Genomic DNA, 22989 nt, shown 5'->3' with positions numbered 1-22989 from the left:
TTGGTGCAGCCCTTTGAAAAACCACTTGGCAATATGTATCAAGAACAGTACACATTTATACAGCTTGGGTATTCTAACTTCTATCCTAAGTAATTAAAAAATATGGGAAGGAAGCTATGTGCATGAATATTTTCTTCAAAATATTTTTTACAGTAATGAAAAATTAGAAGCAACCTGGGTGCATAACAACAGGGACTTAGTAGGTGAATTTATGGTTATACCCACATAACAGAATATCATGAAATTAATAAAATATTTATTGGAAAGGTTATAATACGGAAAAAGAAAGAATAAAGGTTGAATTTATACTATGATTTTAACTACTTAAAATAGATGTGTAAGAGAATACACAAATGATAAAGGTTGTGTTAGGGTTATAGATGATTTTGTCCTTCTACTTAAAAAAATTTCTCTATGCATAGATATTTCTATTATTTAAAATTAGCTTAAATATTAGCCACATTTGCTTAAAAATTTTAAAGTCTTAGAATCACATATTATTGGCAATCCATGCTGAAACAGTACATAAAAATGCCTGTTTACTAATGTTCTGTAGTTGGCAGACAGAAAATTTTTTAGCTAAGCAAATGTCAATTGTTGCTTAGCATTTCTAAAATTAGCTACATAATAATTGGCAGGGTTACTCTTGGGTAAATGTGGAGAAAAGTCAAAGACTAAGAAAAAGAAAATGTCAACCTTATCAGTGACAGGATTAATGATAGTGACAGGATCTCAACCCAATTTGAGTTTTACTTCTTGAAAGGCACAGTACTAGCAGGGAAGACGCTAAATAATTAGGATGAAATCTGGTAAGTACTTGCACAGACAACTAAACAGGATAGAGGAAGATTTGGGAGTAGGAAGAAGTATTCTAGACAAAGTAGATCCAAGAGCAAAGATTTTTTTTTTTTTTTTTTAAAGGTCAGGGTACGTTCAGAGAGCTGAATAATCCAAAGTGCCTTGACTATGGGTTACTTATAAACTATAGAATAATCTATGGATGGGGATAAACAGGTAATAAGAGGTTAGTGGAAGGCTGAAGACCTTCACTTTTATTCAGAATGCAATGGAGAGACTCTGAGGAGATGTCATTGAAAATGATATAAGATCTATGTTGATTCTAGAATCTGCATGGAATAAACTGGAAGGGAGATGAGAGGAAGACATAAATTGTGAGGTCTCTGCAATAAACCAGGAACTTCATTACATAAAATTACCTGGAAATTAGCACTTCCAGAACATATTTTACTTTAAAACGTTTCAACCAAATTATAAACAAGTTTTAGGTGATTTTTTGGTGTTCCCTAATAAAATTGGCACATAATATTTAATCAGACTGCAGAGGATTATTTTAACTCTGTGAGATGCAGAGAAATATGCAAAGGTATTGAAGCCAACAAATATGTTGAGAAATGCAAATTCTCACAAGTAAAAAGATTTGGAATTCTAGAAGGCAGCAGATTACCAATAGCTGTATCCAGATTCTTTGGAGCGGTGGGTTGCTTTAAATTAAGACTTCATAATAGCTCACGATGAAGTGAAATTCTCTAAGTACAAAGTGCCTTAACCTTGTAGGCAACTGGGATGTTGCTGAACAATAATCAAGGCCGTAAAAAAGCTATGTGAGTGAATAGCAGACAAGACGATTACTTTCCTCCCCGTTTCCACGGCACATAACAGGTTATATTTTTAAAGTTTCGTCTTAGAAAATATCACAATCCACGTAGAATGTGGATTCAGGCCGCAAACCTTTATGACGCAATAGAAGAGGTGAAGAGGATGCTGACAATAAGAATTGGCTCAAAACAGCCAAATAGAGTTGGCAGTCGCCTAAACATTTCACAAAAATTAACTCACTAACCAAGTACCCTCAAGCACCAAGCTAGCAGATCCTTCACTTCAAAAGCAACCACGTTGGGGCACCTGGGTGGCTCAGTCGGTTGAGCGACTGCCTTAGGCTCAGGTCATGATCCTGGAGTCCCGGGATCGAGTCCCGCATCGGGCTCCCTGCTCGGCAGGGAGTCTGCTTCTCCCTCTGACCCTCCCCCCTCTCATGCTCTATCTCATTCTCTTTCAAATAAATAAATAAAATCTTTAAAATAAATAGATGTTATTCCATTTGCAGTTCAGAGTGTGGCAAATGAAAAGTACAAACAGGGGCGCCTGGGTGGCTCAGTTGGTTGAGCGACTGCCTTCGGCTCAGGTCGTGATCCTGGAGTCCCAGGATCGAGTCCCGCATCGGGCTCCCTGCTCGACGAGGAGCCTGCTTCTCCCTCTAACCCTCCCCCCTCTCATGTACTCTCTCGCTCTCTCAAATAAATAAATAAATCTTAAAAAAAAAAAAAAAAAGCAACCACGTTTGGTTACCAAACTATCGACATCTGGGCACAGAATCCGGCTTTTATTTACCAACACTGAGAAACGAGCCCCGAGTTAACTGCATCGCAGGGAGCGCAGAAGCGGCGCATCCCTCCCGGGGAAGCCAGCCTGGCTCCGTAAGGGAGGAGGCGAGGGCGAGGAGGGAGGCCTCGGCGCCAGGGGCCGAGCGCTCTCTCCGTCTAGTGTCCTTAGCTACCCCGTTCGCGGCGCCCGCCGTTCATTCGCCGCCTTCGACGCGTGACCCCGGCGCGCTCGCGTCCCGGGCCGGTGACAGGCGCGGGGTACGCCGACAGAGCCCATGTGCCCCCTCCCTCTCCTGGCCGCCGCAGTTGCCGCGTCCCGAACCCCGCGCCGGCTCCTCGGCAGAGGACTTGCCGCCGCCATGTCTGCCGCCGGGCGACTCAAATCCGTGGACTACGAAGTGTTCGGGAGAGTGCAGGGTAGGGGACCGCCCCCCCTACAGTGGGAGGTCAAAGAGGCGTTAGGGGAGGAAGGGGAGAAGGCTACCAGACGTGCCACCCATCTTAACGACCCCCTCACCCCGCGCCACACTCGCGGAGGCGGGGACTTCCGCTCTGCCATGACACAGCAGCCGCGGGTGGGCAAGGAAGCGGAGCGCGCCTGCGCTGGAGAGCTGGGGTAGGCGGGGGAGGGAGAGCTGAGAACGCCGGGGTGGCGGGGGCGAGGGGAGGGAGAAAGGCGTCCCGAACGCGCGGAGTGGGGGCGTGCGCGGTCGGGGGACGTCCGGCAGGCAGGGAAAGAGCAAGGCTGGGTGGGGAAGGCAGAGAGGGCCTTTGAACTAGTGGCCCCCGTTTCAGGCCACTTAAATTACCGGGCTGACTTGAGTTTCAGGAAGGACCCCGAAAAAGAAAGAAAAAAGAAAGAAAAAAAAGAAAGGACCCCGGATGATGTTTGATGGTTCCCTCTGCCAGAGATTACACTCCCCCCCCCCCGCCCTCCCCCGGCCTTGTAGCTTTTAGAAGAATTAAGTTGTCTAATTTTTGTTTCATCCTAAATTTAAATAGTTGCAAGGGATGTAATGTCTGGCTGATTTTTGCCATTGTTATTTCTAAATTAAAATGTTAAATCGCTCTGAAATTTATCCAATGGAATATAAATATGGTAGTGATTTACTATTTACCGTTATTCATTTAAATTTAAGCTTTTTAACGTTGGGAAATTTTACATCATACCTTTCCTCTGAGTTTGATTTCCATTCTACTTTCCCCACAGCATTTTATCCCATTGTTATGTTTGAGAGTTTATTGATCACACTATCAAGCTTTTTTTGCAATATATATGTATAGTATGTGTGTATATATACACATATACATTTAGATATATTTTCTTAATTTTCTTGGACCATAAAGCTCTATTATTTTTTTTTCTTCTGGCTTGAGTTGCTATTGTGATTATTATTGGAACACAATCATGAAGATAATAAAAATACATTTAAAGACATGATAAACATTCAGTTTAAAAGGAAAATTTGTATTGGAAATTTATTTCTTAAGGAGAAAGCTGGGGGTATTTATGGAACCTTGATTAAAGGAAGTATACTTTATTTTGGTATGCTAGAGGTTTTTACACTTTGAAGTAATGTACAGGGTCAGATTAAAGATGGGCAAGAGTATGCTTTTTGTAAATAGATGGGCTTTCCTTTCAAAGGTGGTTGTGAAAAGGGAGGTAGGAAAGGAGAATCACCTCAGAGCACAGGTACTTTCTCAGACAGGCCCGTGTCAGGAAAGAATACATGTGAATGTTGAAGATCTGGAAATTGATTTTCTTAAAATTATCCATGGCCTTGTACCCTATAGAAGGTCTTTGGGTACACCCAACCGTCTGGTATTATGGATTGAAAACTACCACAATAAGTCATTGGAAGCACAGGACATAAAATATGAAAATGGTGGCAGAGACCACCTGACAAAATATTTGGACAGGAATGTCAGTGGTTAAGAAGTGCGTGTATGTGTCTGTGCACGTGACATTTATGGGGTATGTTCCATGTGCTGAGCATCTTACTATTGTTTACTTAATCCTCATCACAATTTTGTGAGATATATGTCTTATTCCTGTTTTCACAATGAGAAAACAGATACAGAGAAGTTCACTAACTTGGACCAGTCCTTAGTTGACAAATGGGATTTGGTCCTGCATCTCTCAAATTCTAAAACCTGTGCTTTTCCATTATGTGGTGTTTTTCTGTTAATACATAAGGTGTTTCTCTCGATTTTAACAATATAACTGTACTTTTGTGCATATGGTGGTTATATGGTATGTGAAGATCAATTTTGGGCAGCATTACAAATATAAAAAAGAGGAATGTACTACACAAATAGTGGGATTTAAAAAATCAGCTTTAGGGGCGCCTGGGTGGCTCAGTGGTTAAGTGTCTGCCTTCGGCTCAGGTCATGATCTCGGATCCTGGGATCGAGCCCCGCATTGGGCTCCCTGCTCAGCTGGGAGTCTGCTTCTCCCTCTCCCACTCCCCCTGCTTGTGTTCCCTCTCTCACTGTCTCTCTCTATGTCAAATAAATAAACAAAATATTTAAAAAAAAAAATCAGCTTTAGGGCTAACTTCCATAGTTTGCAGTATGTTAAATGGAAGAGTACATGCAAACTATTGATTTATCAAGGCACAGTATGTAAGACAAATTCACAATCACATGTTTGCTCACATACACACTGACATTTGCTGAGAACTTAGGATGTGCCATGCTCTGTACCCAAGGTTTACCTCTGTTGTCTCATTGAATCCTCAACACTGTGACCTCAGCATTTCCCTCATTTAACAGGTGGAGAAATTGAGGCATAGAGAAGTAACTTTCCCAGTAACAGTGAGTTAAGTGGTGGTGCTAGGATTTGAACCTTGACAGTCCGATACCAGAGCCCATGCTCTTAATCATTATAATCTCTTGATTCTTCTCTCAATACTTTTCCACCTTTATTTTGCCTTCTTCCTAACTTATGCACCAAACACATATATACACTGGTGTAGGACATTTGGACTAAGTTATTTGGACCATTCTGGATGACCCAGAGGACATTTTTATGGTACTTTTGGCTCCAAGGAAGTTTGACCTGGTCCGTAAGGAGTCAGACCTCTGCCTCTCTCTCTGTTGCTTGTTGACCCTGCCACTATTTCTGTATATTAGTCTGTATCTCTGTCTCATAAAACTCACTATTTTCTCATGGATTACTTAAGAAATAATACAAACCATTAGCTTTTTGTCTGAGTCATAATGATTATGTAGAAGTAATCGACAGCAATCAAAAATAATATAAATGAATAATAATTAGAGGGAACATTGTAAATTTAACTTCTAAAAGTATGGAATAATAAAATCTTAGTGAAAGCTGTCTTGCTAGAAATAATGGCCATGAAAATAAATTTACAGTGGAAGTAGCTGTAATTGGGAACATTTAATATGGACAAAACAGATTGATAAATAAAATTGTCAGTAAAATATTTCAGTGGAAAATATTCCCAATGAAGATGGTTTCAGTGATAGCAAAATGAACATGGAAGATATGGAAAATGATTTAATTGTCCTGCCTGATGGAAAACTGGTCAATGAATTAAACTGGCTTGATGGAATTTATGATAGAAAATATTTTCCAACCCAAAACAAGGTTTGTTATATTTGTGTTTAGAATGTTTGAAGACATCCTTGGTGATAAAAGGCAGTCAAAACATTCTAGGGGTCAAGTATTACCTGCCTTGTTCTCAAATACACACAGCCTAATTTACAAACAGATTATATTCCAAGAATTAGTTTCTAACTTGGTTGTTTGAAATTCAGGAAAATACACTTATAGAAACAATATTACCAATATTGGATTCACTTCTCAGGAGCGTCTGCAAAGTTGACATAGAGAGCCTTTGGTTGCTGTTGCCTTTTCATTGCTGCTTCTCTTCCTCTGCCTTTTTAAAAAATAAATGTTGTGTTTTAGAATAGTTTCAAATTTATAGAAAAGTTGGAAGATACTGTAGGAAGTTCCTGTATACCCCACATTCAGTTTCTTTAATTAAAATCTTACATTAGTATGGTACATTTGTCCCAACTGGTGAGCCAATATTGATACATTATGATTAACTAAAGTCTGTACTTTATTCAGATTTTTTTAGTTTTTAACCTAAAGTCCTCTTTCTGTTCCAGGATTCATCTAGGATATCACTTTACATTTGGTCGTCTTGTCTCCTTAGGCTTCTTTAAGCTGTGACAGTTCTGTCGACTTTCCTTGTTCTCAGTGATTCTGGCAGTCTTGAGGAATACTTTGAGGTTAGGTACTTTGTAGAAAGCTCCCAGTTGGGATTTGCCTGGTATTTTTGTCATAGTAAGACTGGGGTTTTGGGTTGTTGTGAGGGAGACCAGGCAAAGTGCCATTCTCATTACACAGTATCAAGGGACGTACTATCACTGTGACTGTCGCTGTTGATGTTAACCTCGATCACCTGGCTGAGATAGTGTTCATCAGGTTTCTCCACTGTTAAGTTACTCTTCCCCCCACCCTTTCCATCCTTTATGTTTTAATCTCCCTGTTCTCAAGAAGCTCCACGTATTCCCCCACCAATTTCTGCTGCACCGGGGACTGTGGGATAAGGGATAGGGGAGCAGAGGACTGAGCTTCTGTATTTTTGGAGTATTCGTAACCATGGCATGGCTTAAAATGTTCCTCTAAATCTTTAATTACAGTTACATCTGGAATAATACCTGAAAATTTGAAAGGGAAATTGATTAAGCTATGTATAGATGCTTTGATGCTTTACCAGCTCTTGGGTGAATACTAATGACAGTCATAGAAATGGATTGTGGCCCTCTGTTGGTTTACCTGTGCTTTAGAAATTTGGCAGTTGATTTTTGACAATATTAACTCAGATTCAGAATAGGAGTAACTTATTGGACTACAAACATAAATAATTTTTTTAAGATTGCTTTAAAAAATCGGGATGAGGGACGCCTGGGTGGCACAGCCAGTTAAGCGGCTGCCTACAACTCAGGTCATGATCCTAAGGTCCTGGGATCGAGTCCCACATCGGGCTCCTTGCTCAGTGGGAGTCTGCTTCTCCCTCTGCCTGCCGCTCCCCCTGCTTGTGCTCTCTCTCTCTCTGATTAAAAAAAAAATGGGGATGAGTTATTAAATAGCTTTGTCAGACCCACATGATTTGGGTGTACACATTTTTCCTTATGTAGACTGGAAAAGCTGTGTTTGAGAGGTTGAAAATTTTAGTACCTAAAGTCAAGAAACATAAATATCATTAAGTCTAATTCCCTTGCTTATCTCTGTTCCTGTAGCATTTCATTTATAGTCCTGTTCTACTTCTTGTTTTTACTTCTCATTAATCCATTCTGCTTTCAACTACAATTATTTGTGTACACATCTCTGTGGCTCAACTAGACAGAAAGGATAGTATTTTCAAGGTCAAGCTGATGGCTTGTTTTTATAGCCCCTACAGCTGTGCTTCTGGTGGGGACTTCAGAAGGGTCTTCAATTAAATTGAAGTGCAAGGGGAGAGTTGGGTTGGAGAAAAAACAGTAGTGTGACGGCGGTTTCAGCAATCTGAAAGATGTTGGTGGAAGGTGAAAGGTTAAAGGAAGGCCTTTCTAAAAAAGATGTTTAACATCATTAAGAGCCACTGTCTAAGGTAGTGACTGGATGACTTCCTGCATCCAAAACTGACACCATGCAGTCAGATCCCAGGATGAAGGGGCACATTACAACATAAAAATTTGATTTTACGTGAAAGGATGCGGATGTTTAAAATTCATCATGGTTTCTTTAAATATCGGTGCTTCTTTGTGAATTTCAAGTAAGATTTGCTTTGCAAATATTCACCTCAGAGGCTCTCACTGACACATCTTTGCACAATTGCGGCCCATTGAGCCTCGACTCAGCAGCGTGTGTTTGGAGTCTTTCATAACTGAAGGGGCTGATGTCTCTGTCCCAGTTTCCAGAGCAGTGTGTCTGTAAAAAACCTGCATGTGTCATATCAGCTTCCCTTCTCTTTAACAAGCGAGGTGGAAGCGGGGCCAGAGAGGCCATGGAAGCCCATAGAAGCATCTCTTCCAACACAGGCCCAGTCCCAGGAGTGCTCTGTTCCCGCCAGGGCCAATGATAAACTGCAGAGAATCCATCTCCATGTTTGCTTTCTCTTTCTATACGGATCTCCGTCTGTTGTACCCAAGTGCTTCAAACTAGGGATCAGGACTCTCAGAAAGATTCTGAGAAAATTCCAAGTGGGTTATGGAGCTTTGGATGGTTAATTCTCGCATGGTTCACTGCTTCACAAAGTGAATGGACTGACACCTCTCGATGCACATTCCTGTGGGGTTGTGGTTAAGGGGCCTAATAAATAACACCCCTCTTAATTATGTGAGTTCTTGACGAGGAAGACGAAGAGTGAAGCAGAAGTTTGGGAACGTGGTGTGAATCTTCAGGTAAGTGGATTTCGCAACAATCTCAGTGCAGAATGAAACACACTCACCCCGGCATAGGCAGGGCTCTCCTAACACGTGGAACCGGGAGACACATAAGATCCCTGATCCCTGAGGGAAACTCACTCCCAGGAGGAGGAAGAAGAGGAAGCACTGGGCTATGCTTGTTTCTCCTTCTGAACTTACCAGTTAGATAAGCCCCTGCATGTCCCTGAGGAGGAGTAGGGACAGGGTAGAGTGGCCAAGAGTGTCACACTAATGGATATTCCTCCTCAAAGAAGGAACTACCGTGGAGGCTCAGAAGCTTTCTCCTCTAGAAATAGGTTGCAAAGTCCAGAGAGAGCTCCACCATTTAGTTCTGGCCCCGGTTCTTCAAGATGTTCTGTTCCCCAGAGTGTTTTTGTGTGGGGTGAAAGGAAAAGTTAGGGAGGTTGTCTGGTGACCACAATGGGAGAATGACTGCCCTGTTTGACAGAAAGAGGCAGGAAGGACTACACCACGGTCCTGTTTTCTGCTCTCCTTTTTCTTTTTTTTTTTGGGTGACATTTTAAAAAATTGAGATATAATTCACATAATATTAAACTCACCCTTTTAAAGTGTTCAAAGCAAACTAAATATATAGTGATTTTTTCCAGTAGTCACGATGTTTTTGCACCCATCACCACTAATTCCAGAACATTTCCATCACCCCAAAGAGAAACCCTCCCTCACATTTCCCTTTAGCAGTCGTTCCCCATTCCCCTCAGGGGGGTCAGGGCCGAGGCCATTGTGATGTCCTTGGCCTTTTCCTCATGGTTTCAAGAAGGCTGCTATAGCTCCATCATGATATTCAACCTACAGTCAGGAAGAGGGAGGCTATGAGGGCGAAACCGCCGGCCGTGTCAGTCCTGTCAACGCGCTTTCCTGAAGTCTTCCACCAGGGACATGGCTCGCATCTCATGGGCCACTCTTCTTACAAGGAAGACGGGAACTATAGAAAGGCATGTTGCTGCCCCGAGTAAAATCAGAATCTGTTAGAAAGTTAGAAGGGGAGAATGGATTCTGTGTAGGCAGTTAGCAATGTCTGCCACAGATATTTATAAATTAAGTAAATTTAACAGTAATGATTACATTCTGTATTCTTTCCCAGCTAGTGACACAGAAGGATTTATTCCAGGAAATCTTTGATCTCCATGGTCTCAACCTCAAAACATTAGATCGATAACCAAGACAAACTAAGTTTCTGTTAAGTCCATACTGAATCTTTCATACATGATTTATTTCAGTCTTATGTTTTGTTGTCCATCTGTCACTGCCTAGAGTAATGGGCAACATTTCCATTTTCTACCTGGTTTGTTAAGCAGTATGAACTTAGCCTAAAATTATGTCTCTTAAATGGCAGTCCTTTAGCTCTATTGTTTTAAGATTTGTTTAATAAATGAGTGTGCCATTATTGCTCATAGTTATAAATACAGCCACACATTCTGCTTCAGTCTCTCATCTCAAATCCTGTTAAGTTCTATAAGACGACCGATTTAACCTTTACTTTTTCCCGTTCTTGTGGTTGTTATGTCTTTATTTATAAACAACATGCTGATATTAATAGTTCTTTTTTTGCCAACTTAGGCATTATCTAGTGGCTTCTTACTATCTTTTATTTTATATACTAAATATGTATGTATACATGTAATGTTAACTTTAAAAGTAAAACTGCCAGTTATTTTACCAGCAAAAAAGGGTTTATTTGGGAATAAAAGAGAATTGTGAATCAGGACAAACAAGTTGGGGCACAACCTTAGGTGAGTCTGGGCAACAAAGGAGAGGCATGCTTTTTTAAGGACAAAAGGGGTACTTTGGGAAGGCCATTATGGACTAAAACTCCAGTGGGGTAAACTGGGAATTCCAAGTGTGGTGGCTTCTCTTTGACTGAGCTGTTGCCCAGATGAGGGGGCAGGGAATGAGGAAAGTGTTTCTTCCTTAGGCTGCAGTAGCAGAGTACTATCTATGTGCAAGGTCAAGCATGGGTAAGGTCAAGTCCCTCACTTCCTGTTGGGTCTGCAATGGACTATGAATGGCAGGGCGTGAGAGCTCCCCCTGCTTAAACCTCCCAACTCCATTTGAGTCAAATTTCCCATTACTAATTTTCATAACACTATGTATTATTTAGGTAAAGTTCTGCTAGAATCAGCACAGAATTCTTGAGATTCTTCCCAGCTCTGGAATGCAGTAAATTTATTATCATCATTTTGAATTAAAGTCTAATCAATCTGCCTGTATGTATATTTGCAATATTAATAAGGAATTATTACAGGAGAGTTAAGTATTTCACTTAAATAATTATCAGCTGGTTTATCTTTCATTCATTTATTCAACTGCTATGTGCCAAGCTCTGATCTAGGTGCCGGGAACACAGTGGTGAACAAGACAGAAAAAAGTCGTGTCCTAATAGAACTTTCAGTGAAGACAGGAAATTTAAAAAAAGTAGACAAATGTCTTGTAATGTCATATGGTAATCAATACTATACATATACAGGAAATATATGGGGTGCATTGTTGTTTTAGATGAATTGGTCAGGTGACATATTGTTACAGGATTTTTTTTCCTTTAGTGCCCGTGGTTCTTGGTCACACCGCTTTGAAGAATGAAGAGGCAGACCAGAGGAAGGGTGGTGGGCAGCAAAGGGAAGTTTTTTGAGTGATAGTAAAGCAAAGTTTATTGAGCGATAGTGCAAAGCTCCTGAAGAGGGAGGGGACCCAAGAGGGTTGCCACCAGAGTTTCTAAGTCTAGGGGATTTTATGGGTTTGTCGGCAGGCTGTTTTAATCTTATTAACCCTCCATGCGCCTGTCACCCAATCAGGTTTTTGTCATCTACCTATCACCTGGGAAAGGTTGGACGGCTCCGTCCAGGGTGGTGTAAAATCCTTTTAAGGGTGGTTTCCTCTTAGAGCGGGGGTGGGGTGGGGTGGGGGGCCTTTGTCCCTGCCTGCCTTTCTCCCAACCATCCTTCATTAATACTTCTAAGGAGATGACATTTGTGCAGAGACATGAAGGAGATGGAGTTAGTCATTAGAAGGTCAGGGGAAGAGCATTTTAGGCAGAGGGAATAGTACATACAAAGACTGTGAGGCAGGAATATGCTTGGCATATTGAGGAGCACGAAGGAGGCAAATTTGTCTGAAATGGAGAGAGCAAAGAGGGAGTCCTAAAATATGAGGTAGATTCATGGGGGAGGGAGTCTGGAGGCTGTGGCCAGTAGGACACCTCTTATTTTGAGTGTAATGATGAGCCAGTAGAGGGTTTTAAGCTGGGGAAGAAAGTGATACGACATTACTTAAGAAGAGAAAATCACCTTGGGTGTTTTATAGAGAATAGACTGTAGGAGGGCAGAACTAGAAGCAGGGAGACGAGTTAAGGAGGCTGTTGAGAAATGATAATTTGGACTAGGGCATAAAAACAGTATTACCCATGTTTCTAAAAACATTGAAACAGAATCAGCTTTTTTTTTTTTTTTTTTTTTTGGTAAGTCTTAAATGAAGTTTGGGGCTAGGAATAATTTGTAAAGTGAGTGCAGTGACATGGTTTTGAATATTTAACTAAGTGACAATCTAAGTGAAGGGCTGCGTGGGCTGCTCTAACACCAGGTCCAAGGAGGGCACAGGGGAGGGTTTTTTTTGCCTTTTCATTGTCTGAAGCTCCATTCCTGTAGTGCTGTGGGCTTGTAAAATAGGTGAAGGAACATTGCTCTGCAAGCACATGATTTAGTTACCAACATGAACCTGAACAGCGTCATCCAGAAAGGCATCAGATCTGCAATACCCTACAAGACTTTTCCCTTTACGATGCAGTTCTTGATTGGGAATAAAAGTTCTGGGACGCCTGGGTGGCTCAGTCGGTTAAGTATTTGCCTTCGGCTCAGATCATGATCTCAGGGTCCTGGAATCGAGTTCCACATCAGGCTCCCTATCCCTCTGCCCCTATCCCCCGTTCATGCTCTCTTTCTCTCAAGTAAATAAATAAAATCTTAAAAAAAAAGTCCTTTTCAAACCTTTCCCAGGCCTTCCATTAAGGTAGCACCACCCATTGGTTCTACACTTTCGTGTGCCTGTGAATCACCCGGGGAGGATGCTAAAACCTGATTCCTGGACTCTACCTGCAGAGTTTGTTTCCGGAGGTCTGGGGAAGGGGCCTGAGAATATGATTATTTGAAAAACTCCACTTCTGCTGGTGCTGTTGGGCATTGGACTGTTCTTTGAATAGGAAAGTGCCGGACCAGATGTTTCCAATTTCTGTTTACTTCCGTTGCCTGGCTTTCTTTTCCTAATGCTGACATCACAGGGGGCTGCTGGCTGTGGAGGACCTCGGGGTAATGGGCACAACACAGCCCTGCCCTAAACCTTTAATGCTTCTTGGGCAGTGTCTTTTTGGGTTCCTCTCAGGCTTAGGATAAAACGACTGCACACTTTTCACAGTTTGGCCTGTTTTCTGTTCTGTCCCTCTCTTCTACATGGTCGGCTTTAGCTGAAGTTACTCTCTGGTTTTCTGCCAAATCCTTGAATATCTACAAGCTACTGTCTTTCCTTCCATCTATATAACAAATTGCCTTTCTGATTCCCCTTCAGATCAATACTTGCCACTCATCATTTCTCCCCATTTTATATGTATCTTTTAAAATATCTTTATAGCCCTATAAAAATTCCATTTGTGATATATCCTGTCTTTATTGCATTACTACTCTTTTTCTTCATCCTCATTTGATATCACAATACGCTATCATGAGAAAACAAATGATACCCCCTGTTATTATAAATCTGCTTACAGAATACATAACATTATCTAAACCATCGATCTTTTCTGTATCTTTTTAAGTAGGCTCAATACAAAATACATAACATTATCTAAACCATCGATCTCTTCTGTATCTTTTTAAGTAGGCTCAATACAAAATACATAACATTATCTAAACCATCGATCTCTTCTGTATCTTTTTAAGTAGGCTCAATTGCTCTATATATAGGCACTATCTTTTGACCTCTTTGGATATTGGTTTGATTTATCACTTATGATTTCCCAATGTATTTAAAACATTTTTTCAGTTGAGATATAATTTAAATTCAGTAACATTCACCTTTTTTTCGTGTATAGTTTAATGAGTTTTGAAAAATGCATACAATCACTTAATGACCACCACAGTTGAGATGCAGGGCAGTGCCTTCACCCCAGAAATTTCCCTCTTGCCCCTTTGCAGCTCTCCTTCCCCCAGCCCTTGGCAAACCTGATCAATTTCCTGTCCCCATAGTTTTGCTTTTTCCAGAATATGGAATTAAAATAAAAAAAGAAATGTTTTATTGCATTCAAATTTGAATTTATTCCTTTCACTTAAAGAAGAAATTCTAAAAACTGAGGATGGGTAAGTTGTATGCCAAATATACTTAACTGTCCTTGGTAATAAGTATTTTGTTTTATTTGCCCTTTTGAAATAGAATGAATATGCAGTGTGGCTTTTCATGATTCTTTGGTTTCAGAATAATACTATTTTTCTCCAAAAAGTCTTCCTTTTCTGTTTTTATTTTAAAAGAAAATAATTTTAAAAAACATTCTCTGAATATGTTCAGATATGAAAGTTTTTGTTCATTTACTTACTATTTAATAAAATAGATGAAAGTGAAGTCAGGAGATACATAATTTTTTAAAAGTTAAACGAACTGACATTTCTTTTTATCTTTTTTTTTTGTACAGGTGTTTGCTTCAGAATGGTAAGTGAATTTTTTGGTTTTTTTTCCCCCCTACTTGTTATTTCTATTTACAGAGATAGAGCAGTTTTATACTTAGTGCTGGTCTAGTGCTTATTTTCTGTCCTTGATGGTAAATGAAGTACTTGTATTTCTTCCAAATTACTGCTTGAGATTTTTTATTATAGTTGTCTTTTGGAAGTAGTCTATCAAAAGCATTACAGCCTGCCTAGTTTGTAGTTAATGTTTTGTATGAATTTCAAAAGTATCTCTACTGGGATAATCAAATTAAACATTTTGGTTAGGTTTACTGAATATAAAGTATGAGATTTTGTCATTGTTCTGGATGGAAGAAGCCCTCCAGGCAAATGTCTCTATCTTGAATTGCATGATAAAAAATGCTCATGTTGCATAAGGAAGTGGTTCTCAGGGATTAAGACAAGTTAAGACTCCTTATTACTTTAAAAATTTTTATTTTGTTAATATGCTTTTTTCCTAAAAGTAAAATGTGCATGTGTTTTCACCTATTGCCTGAGCTAGCAGTCACTAGATTAGCTCTCTGTTCCTAACCTCTGAGGGTTCTAGCATGTTCCCAACCAGTGAAGTCTCCTCGTTTTGAGATAGTTCCCTACCCCACAGATCAGATTGTCTCCTTTTTCATTATCATTTTCACAACCAGCTTCACCATAAATCCTAGCTGTAACCATCTCTGTTTGGTTGGGGATGTAGAGTGTGTAGATTCTTGGTCACTCTGACCTCCAAACAGAAGACTGTGTTTTTAAAAAATTTCCGTAGATAGCATCCACAAGAATTTTGTATGATGTCAATAAAATAGTTCAAAATCAAAATGTTGCTAGGTTTTCATTTGTCAGCGTAACTGAATTTAGAACTGAGAAGAGGAATTTTTAAAAGACTGTAAAGAATAATAGGAGAAATAAACTTACCTATAGACAGTTGTAACATTTGTGTGGCAAGTCCATAGCCAATGGAAGACATCAGAATCTTTTAATTGAATACTGTATATTGATCATGATTCAGTATTTTCCCTCAGTGATTGAAGATCTTGGAGTGATGATCATGTGGAATCCAGACAACGTAATTGAGTGTTAGAAGGTATAGGGGCCATGCAACTGAATTTGATGGATCCCAAAACACATCATGGAAACTGTTTTCTGAAGTAATTCCCACTATCAGTTTATTTTCTCATAATATTCGCTTTCCTGAAAGTGGAATTTAATAAGATCCCATTTAGGTGAAGGTCTTGTAAACAGGTATGATTGTAGGTCAGCTACAGAATTTTTGGCATGGATTGTAGGAAAAAAACTATCAGTTACGTTTTTTAATGCTGGATTTTGTTTCATTTATTTTCTCCTAAAACCAGTACACAGAAGGTGAGGCTAAGAAAATAGGAGTGGTTGGCTGGGTGAAGAATACCAGCAAAGGCACTGTGACAGGCCAAGTGCAAGGCCCCGAAGAGAAAGTCAATTCCATGTAAGTAGCAAGACTAATAATGCACTCATGCTATTAATGAACTTATTTTAATGTTTCATTGGACACTAAGAATAGTATTGATGGACCAAATTCAGTTTGTAGATTATAACTAAACTAACACGTTTTTAGGCATACCAGCAAGGAAATCTTCAGAGTTGGGAATGGAATTTATACATTTAGGAATGGATTTCCCACTTGGGCAGGCCCTCCAAAAGAGCAATGGTGTCACTCTTTAATCTATTTGAATTGTGTTCTGTCTCTTCTAACATGGGGGAAACATCTTGGGCCCATGTATCTCTCATCCAAAGTGGTTGTGAAGAAGCAAAAGCCTTTGGATGGTTCTTGAAGTTCTTTTAATTAATTGATTAATTAATTTTTTGAGATACAGCATGCGAGCATGTGCAAGGGGTGGAGGGAGAGGGAGAGAGAGAATCTCAAGCAAGCTCCATGCCCAGCACAGAGCCTGACATGGGGTTCAATCTCACAACTCTGAGATCATGACCTGAGCCAAAATCAAGAGTTGGATGCTTAACACCCAGGCACTCCTGGTTCTTGAAGTTTTTAAAGTAGACTTCAAGGCAAAAAGGCTGCTCTCTACTTTTTATTAAGTATCTTATTTATCTAATTGTAATTTTATTTTTACTGTTGGTAAAAGTGTGTTTTATGAGTTTTAGGGCTACCATAATGAGTCCTTGCATTCCAAAGGAGACCTGGGTTCAGTAGTAAGGAAAACAGTGCCCTGTCATATTCAAAGGCCTTATCTTTTCAGTTTCATAAATTCCACTGTTCTCTGAAGTATTTTTTTAAAATAAAAAATAGCTAACATTTGCTGAGTATTTGCAGTATTAGGTAATATGCTACACGCTTCACATGGTTTATCTCATTTAATCTTCATAACGGATCTTATGACAAAAGTGCTAAGTCATACCCAATTTATTTTATTGTTTGCAGTTTATCTTTGTTTTCATTACTTAATGTTTTCAGATTTCAAAAGTAATACTTTTTTGCCTATTGTAATAAGTGAAGTAGTAAGATGCTGAGAGGTAAAAAAGCAAAGCTAGTAATTTGCCCCTTTACCTCTGCTTCCCTCCTCTTGATGGAACCCCGGGCCTGTGGCCTTGTGAAGACTTTCTGAAGCTTTCTCTTTCACTTTAAAGTATTTAAGCATTTATAGTTAGGATTTTGTTTGTTTTTACCAAAATAGACTACTTTATGCATATTTTTCTGTAACTAGTTTTTTCATTTTATAGACATTCATCAATCAGTAAACATATAACCACTAACTCCTTATTTTTTCTAATTTCTTTATGCATAAGTACATACTTTGTGTATAAAACTTGTAACCCAACTTGGAAAGTGGGGTCTAAAAATTCAATTTCATAAACTGTATGGTAACAGTTAATGAAAAACTAATTTTCAGTAGGATTGTCCAAAATGCAGAAAAGATTGTGAGACTTATGTTGTATAGAACTAAGTAGTTAAAAAAATGATAAAGTGCCAAATGACTATGAAGTATTAGGAATAGGGGCTGCATGGGAGGATAGATGCTCATGCCTATCATGTTATATCCTAATCCATGTTGTAGCAGGTTTTTTATTAATATCCTTCACATAAATGTAATCATATCATATACATTCTGCCCAGTTTTTCTTTTCAACCCCTGCACACCCCTTCTTCCTTCCCAGTACTACCAGTAATCTATGTTAGCAACTGGGAGGGCTTCTTCCCGTGTTTGTTTCCATATTCACCTTCACACACACACACACACTTGGGTGCACAAACAGTTTTGGGTTATGAGCAATATTTGCTTTTTAAAAATGGGATCATGGTGTACACACTTCTGTGCATCTCACTTTAAGATTCAAAAATATCCCCAGGAAACAAATAATCCAATTAGAAAATGAGCAGAAGACATGAATAGACATTTCTCCAAAGAAGATGTCCAGATAGACAACAGACACATGAAAAGATGCTCCGCACTGCTCATCATCAGGGAGATGCAAATCAAAACCACAGGGAGATGCAAATCAAAACCACACTGAGATATCACCTCACAGCTGTCAGAATGGCTAAAATAAAAAACACAAGAAACAACAACTGTTGGCAAGTATGTGGAGAAAAAGGAACTCTCAGGCACTGTTGGTGGGAATGCAAACTGGTGTAGCCACTCTGGAAAACAGTATGGAGGTTCCTCAAAAAATTAAAAATAGAACTACCATATGAGGGGTGCCTGGGTGGCTCAGTTGGTTAAGCGACTGCCTTCGGCTCAGGTCATGATCCCGGAGTCCCGGGATCGAGTCCCACATCGGGCTCCCTGCTCGGCGGGGAGCCTGCTTCTCCCTCTGACCCTATCCCCTCTCATGCTGTTTCTCTCTCTCTCTCTCTCTCTCAAATAAATAAATAAATAAATAAAATCTTTAAAAAAAAAGAACTACCATATGATCCAGTAATTCTACTATGAGGTATTTACCCAAAGAAAATGAAAACACTAGTTCAAAAAGATATATGCACACCTATGTTTATTGCAGCATTATTTACTATAGCCACGTTATGGAAGCAGCCCAAGTGTCCATCCATAGACGAATGGTTAAAGAAGATGTTATATATATACAACAGAATATTACTCAGCCATAAAAAAGAATGAAATCTTGCCATTTGCAACAACATGGATGGACCAAGAGAGTATAATACTAAGCGAAATTAGTCAAAGAAAGACAAATACCATATTTCACTTGTGTGGAATTTAAGGAACAAAACAAATGAACAAAGAAAAAAAGAGACAAACCAAAAAGCAGACTCTTAGCTATAGAGAACAAAAAGATGGTTACCAGAGTGGGGGTGTATGTGGGGGCTGGGTGGAATAGGTGAAGGGGATTAAGGGTACACTTACCATGATGGGCACTAAGTAATGTATGGAATTGCTGAATCACTATAGTGTAGACCTGAATAGAACACTGTGTATTAATTATACTGGAATTAGAAAACAAAACAAAACAAAAATACATCCAGGGAAACCCATCCAAGTCAAATGGTAGAGCTTTAATTCATTCTTTTTAATAGCTGCTTAATATTCCACAGTATTAATGTACCATTATTTATTATCTTATTGCTGAGAATTCATTTTGTTTCTCTTTTTTTTTTCCAGTAAGAGCAATGCCATAATAAATATTCTACTGGTGATTTCATATTTGGGAGATAGATTCCCAGAAGTGTGGTTGACATGTCTGTGTACTATTAATTTAAAAAATATTTGTCAGACTGCTTTTCAAAACAGCTGTAAACAATTTACATTTTTTTCCTTTTCATCCTGTGGGCAATTGGTATTATTGCTCTCCAATTTCTTTTATCTGATTGGGTGTAGAGTGATGTATTATTTTTTCACTGTAATTTGCTTTTCTCTAATTACTGGTTATTTTGAGCATCTTCGTGCTTGTGGCTATGTGGATTTGTTCTCATGAACTAACTCCCTTTCACATCCTTTCTCCATTTTTCTATGGGACTGTTTGTCTCTTGCCAATTTTTAAGAGCTCTTTTTATATTGGTAATGATTACTAACTCATTATCTGTTATCTCTTTTGCAAGTATTTCCCCAAATCTATCCTTTGCCTATTCATTAGTTTTGTTTATTTATGATGGCTTTTGCAACATAGATTGTTTTAATTTTTATAAACTCAAATATGGTTATCTTTTCTTTCTGGTTAAGAAACAGATTGTAAGTGTTGTTCTAACTTTTTGATGCTTTATTATATTACACATTTATTCCATTTGGAATTTGTTTTTTGTTTATAGTATGGGATTGGGGACTATTTTTTACCAGCTGGATAGCAGTTGTGCCAACATTACTATTAAATAATCAGTCTTTCCCCATAGAACTGAAATCATTTTATCGTATATTGACATAGCATATAAACTGGATTTTATTCCTGGGTTCCCTTCTGGTCCCCTACTAGATCTATTTATCTATTCCTAGACTAATACTTCATATTGATTTAATTACAGTGTCTTTGTAGGATATTTCCCTTCACTATTTTTTTTATTCATTTATTTGCTTCCTTGGGCATTTATTTTCTCTTTAAACTTTAAGATACTCTTATTCATTTAATTGGAATTATATCTGTTTTTTATTTTTATTATTTAATTATTTATTTAAAGGTTTATTTATTTATTTTAGAGAGAGAGTGCACTCTTGCGGGGAGGGGCAGAGGGAGAGAGAGAGAATCTTAAGCAGATTCCAGGCTGAGTGCAGAGCTTGACGCGGGGCTCAATCTCATGACCTGAGCCAAAATCAAGAGTTGGATGATTAACCGACTGAGCCACCTAGGTGCCCCAAGGAATTACATCTGTTTTTTTAAAAAAACTTCCCCGATTGTCTTACAAATATGCTTTTTAAAATAAGCTTTAGGGGTGCCTGGCTGGCTCAGTGGGTAGAGCATGAGACTCTTAATTTGGGGGTTATGAGTTCAAGCCCCACACTGGATGTAGAGATTACTTAAAAAATAAATCTTAAGAGCACTTGGATGGTGCAGTCAGTTAAGTGTCCAAGTCTTGGTTTCAGCTTGTGTCATGAATTAAGGGTCCTGGGATCCAGTCCTGCATTGGGCTTCCCATTCAGGAGGGAGTCTGCTTGAGATCTCTCTCCCTCTCCCTTTGCCCCTTCCACTTGTGCTGTCTCTCTCTGCCTCTCTCTAATATAAGTAAATATTAAAAAAAAAAAATCTTAAAAATACCCAACAACTTTATTTTTTAGAACAGTTTTAGATTTACAGGAAAAATTGTAAAGATATTACCAAGAGTTTCCATATACTTCTCACCCACTTGGCCCTATTAACATTTTACATTGGTATGATACATATGTTACAATTAATGAACCAGTATTGATGCATTAGTATTAACTGAAGTCCATAGTTTTTTCAGATTTCTTCAGCTTTTACCTAATGTTCCTTTTCTCTTTTAGGAACCCATATTTTACTTGCTATTTGATTCCACACTTTTATGATATTAAGAGAATTGATATTAAATCTTCTCATCTAAAAATATGGATTTCATTTCATTTGCTCAGATTTTTAAATGTATTCTTCAATATGTTTTTATGATTATCATCATATAGATTTTGTGCTTTCCTTGCTGACTTTATTCCTAAATCTTTGTCTTAGTCAGTTTGGGCCGCTGTTACAAAGTCCCATAGACTGGGTGGTTTATAAATGACAGAAATTTATTTCTCACAGTTCTGGAGGCTGGAAATCTGAGATTAGAATGCCAGCATGGTCAGGTTCTGTTGAGTCTTCTGCTAGGCTGCAGACCACCAGCTTCTCATTCTATCCTTATATGGCAGAAAGAGAGCTAGCTAGCTAGCTCTCTGGCCTCTTGTTACAAGGGCACCAATCTCATTCATGAGGGCTCTGCCCTCACGATCTACCTACCTCCCAAAAGCCCCACCTCCAAATACCATCATATTGGGGATGAGGCATCAACATATGAATGGGGGGCACATTCATTCCATAACAATATTTTATTGACTTTTTCACGATTGTGTATGGAATACTTTTCCTATTTCTATTTCTGTGTGCTTATGCTAGAATAGGGAAAGCCTAAAGACTTTTATCTTATATCAGAGTTACCTTATTGAATGTTCTCATTAATTCTACTAATTTTTTTTTGGTAAACTATAGTTATTGGATTTTGTTAGTACACAAATATGTAATTAGCAAAAATAATGTATCCTTTTTTCAGTGTTTATTTCCTTTACCAGACCCATCAAAGCAATGTTGAATAATAGCAATAGTGGGCATCTCGGTCTGATTGTATTTGAAATGGTTTTATTTCATCAAGTAGAAGAGTTTGCTGTTGATTTTTGTCAAATATACTTTATCACATTGAATTTCACTCTTGAGTTACTCAAATTAAGCTCTAATTAGTCACAGAGTGTTATTCTTTTGAATCATTACTGAATATTACTTGCTAATATTTTATTTAGAGTTTTTGCATCTCTATAAGTGGGATTATGGTTTCCTTCTTTTAAATTTTTACTCTATCAGTTTTGCTGGCTTCATAAAATGTGTTAGGACATTTTCCATCCTTTGCTTCATTCTGGAATAACTTAGATAATATTGGAGTTACTGTTACTAAGTTAGCTGAAACAAGTTATGAAATCACTTGGTCCTGGTACCTTCTCAATGCTGAGCTATTAACCACCTTTCCAATCTAGTCTATTGTAATTGGTGTGTTTGAGTTTTCTACTTGTTCCCAGATTCATTTTTTTTTTAAGATTTTATTTTTATTTTATTCATGAGAGACAGAGAAAGAAAGAGGAAGAGGCAGAGGGAGAAGCAGGCTCCCTGAGAAGCAGGGAACCTGATGCAGGACTCAATCCTGGGACTCTGGGATCACTACCTGAGCCAAAGGCAGACACTTAACCGACTGAGCCACCCAGGTGCCCCCATTTATGTTTTCTTAGGAAATTATCCAGTTTTTCTAGGTTTTCAAATTTCTTGCTATGGATTTTATATATATTTTATTTATTTATTTATTTATTTATTTATTTATTTATTTATTTATTTATTTATTTATTTATTTATTTATTTAAGAGAGGGAACAAGAGCGCAAGCACATACAAAAGCAGGAGGAGGGGCAGAGGAAGAGGGAGAGAGAATCCTAAGCAGCCTCCGAACCCAGCATGGAGTCCGATGTGGGGCTCAATCTCATGACCCTGAGATCATGAACTTGAGCTGAAATCAAGAGTCAGATGCTTAACTGAGCCACCGAGGTGCCTCTGGATTTTATAGTTTAAAAGTCTCTTTGGTACTGTGGTTATATATCTTTTGAAAATTCCTAATCTTATATAATTTTATTCTCTCCTCCTTTTTCCTTAATCAGGTTCAGAAGGAATGTATCCATTGGTATAGTTTAAAAGACAGCTTTTGGATTCATTGATAATTTCGCCTTTTTTTTTTTTTTTTGGTTTTCTGTTCAT

The 22989-nt window shown here is 38.7% G+C and overlaps 1 protein-coding gene across 14 annotated transcripts in view; it reads left to right on the top strand.

Annotated features, from left to right (window-relative positions):
- Positions 1 to 2142: 2142 nt before the first annotated feature.
- The window catches only part of ACYP2 (acylphosphatase 2), a 182771-nt gene continuing 161924 nt past the window's right edge, over positions 2143 to 22989 (top strand). For 2 of the 14 annotated variants that reach the window (XM_064572510.1, XM_054509873.2), the window contains exons 1-3: positions 2145 to 2819; positions 14536 to 14552; positions 15910 to 16019. In XM_064572510.1, the coding sequence (XP_064428580.1) occupies positions 2678 to 2819; positions 14536 to 14552; positions 15910 to 16019 (269 nt within the window). In that variant the 5' untranslated portion in view covers positions 2145 to 2677. The other 12 variants (XM_045884993.3, XM_064572511.1, XM_054509872.2 and 9 more) reach the window with 9 other exon arrangements.

This window comes from Mirounga angustirostris, unplaced genomic scaffold (genome assembly GCF_029215605.1).
Source record: "Mirounga angustirostris isolate CCGP_5_RB_7025 unplaced genomic scaffold, mMirAng1.0.hap1 SCAF_10, whole genome shotgun sequence".
Taxonomy (NCBI): Eukaryota; Metazoa; Chordata; class Mammalia; order Carnivora; family Phocidae; genus Mirounga; species Mirounga angustirostris.
The sequence above is the reverse complement of the archived record's forward strand: the minus strand, read 5'-3'. Positions and strand labels throughout refer to the sequence as shown.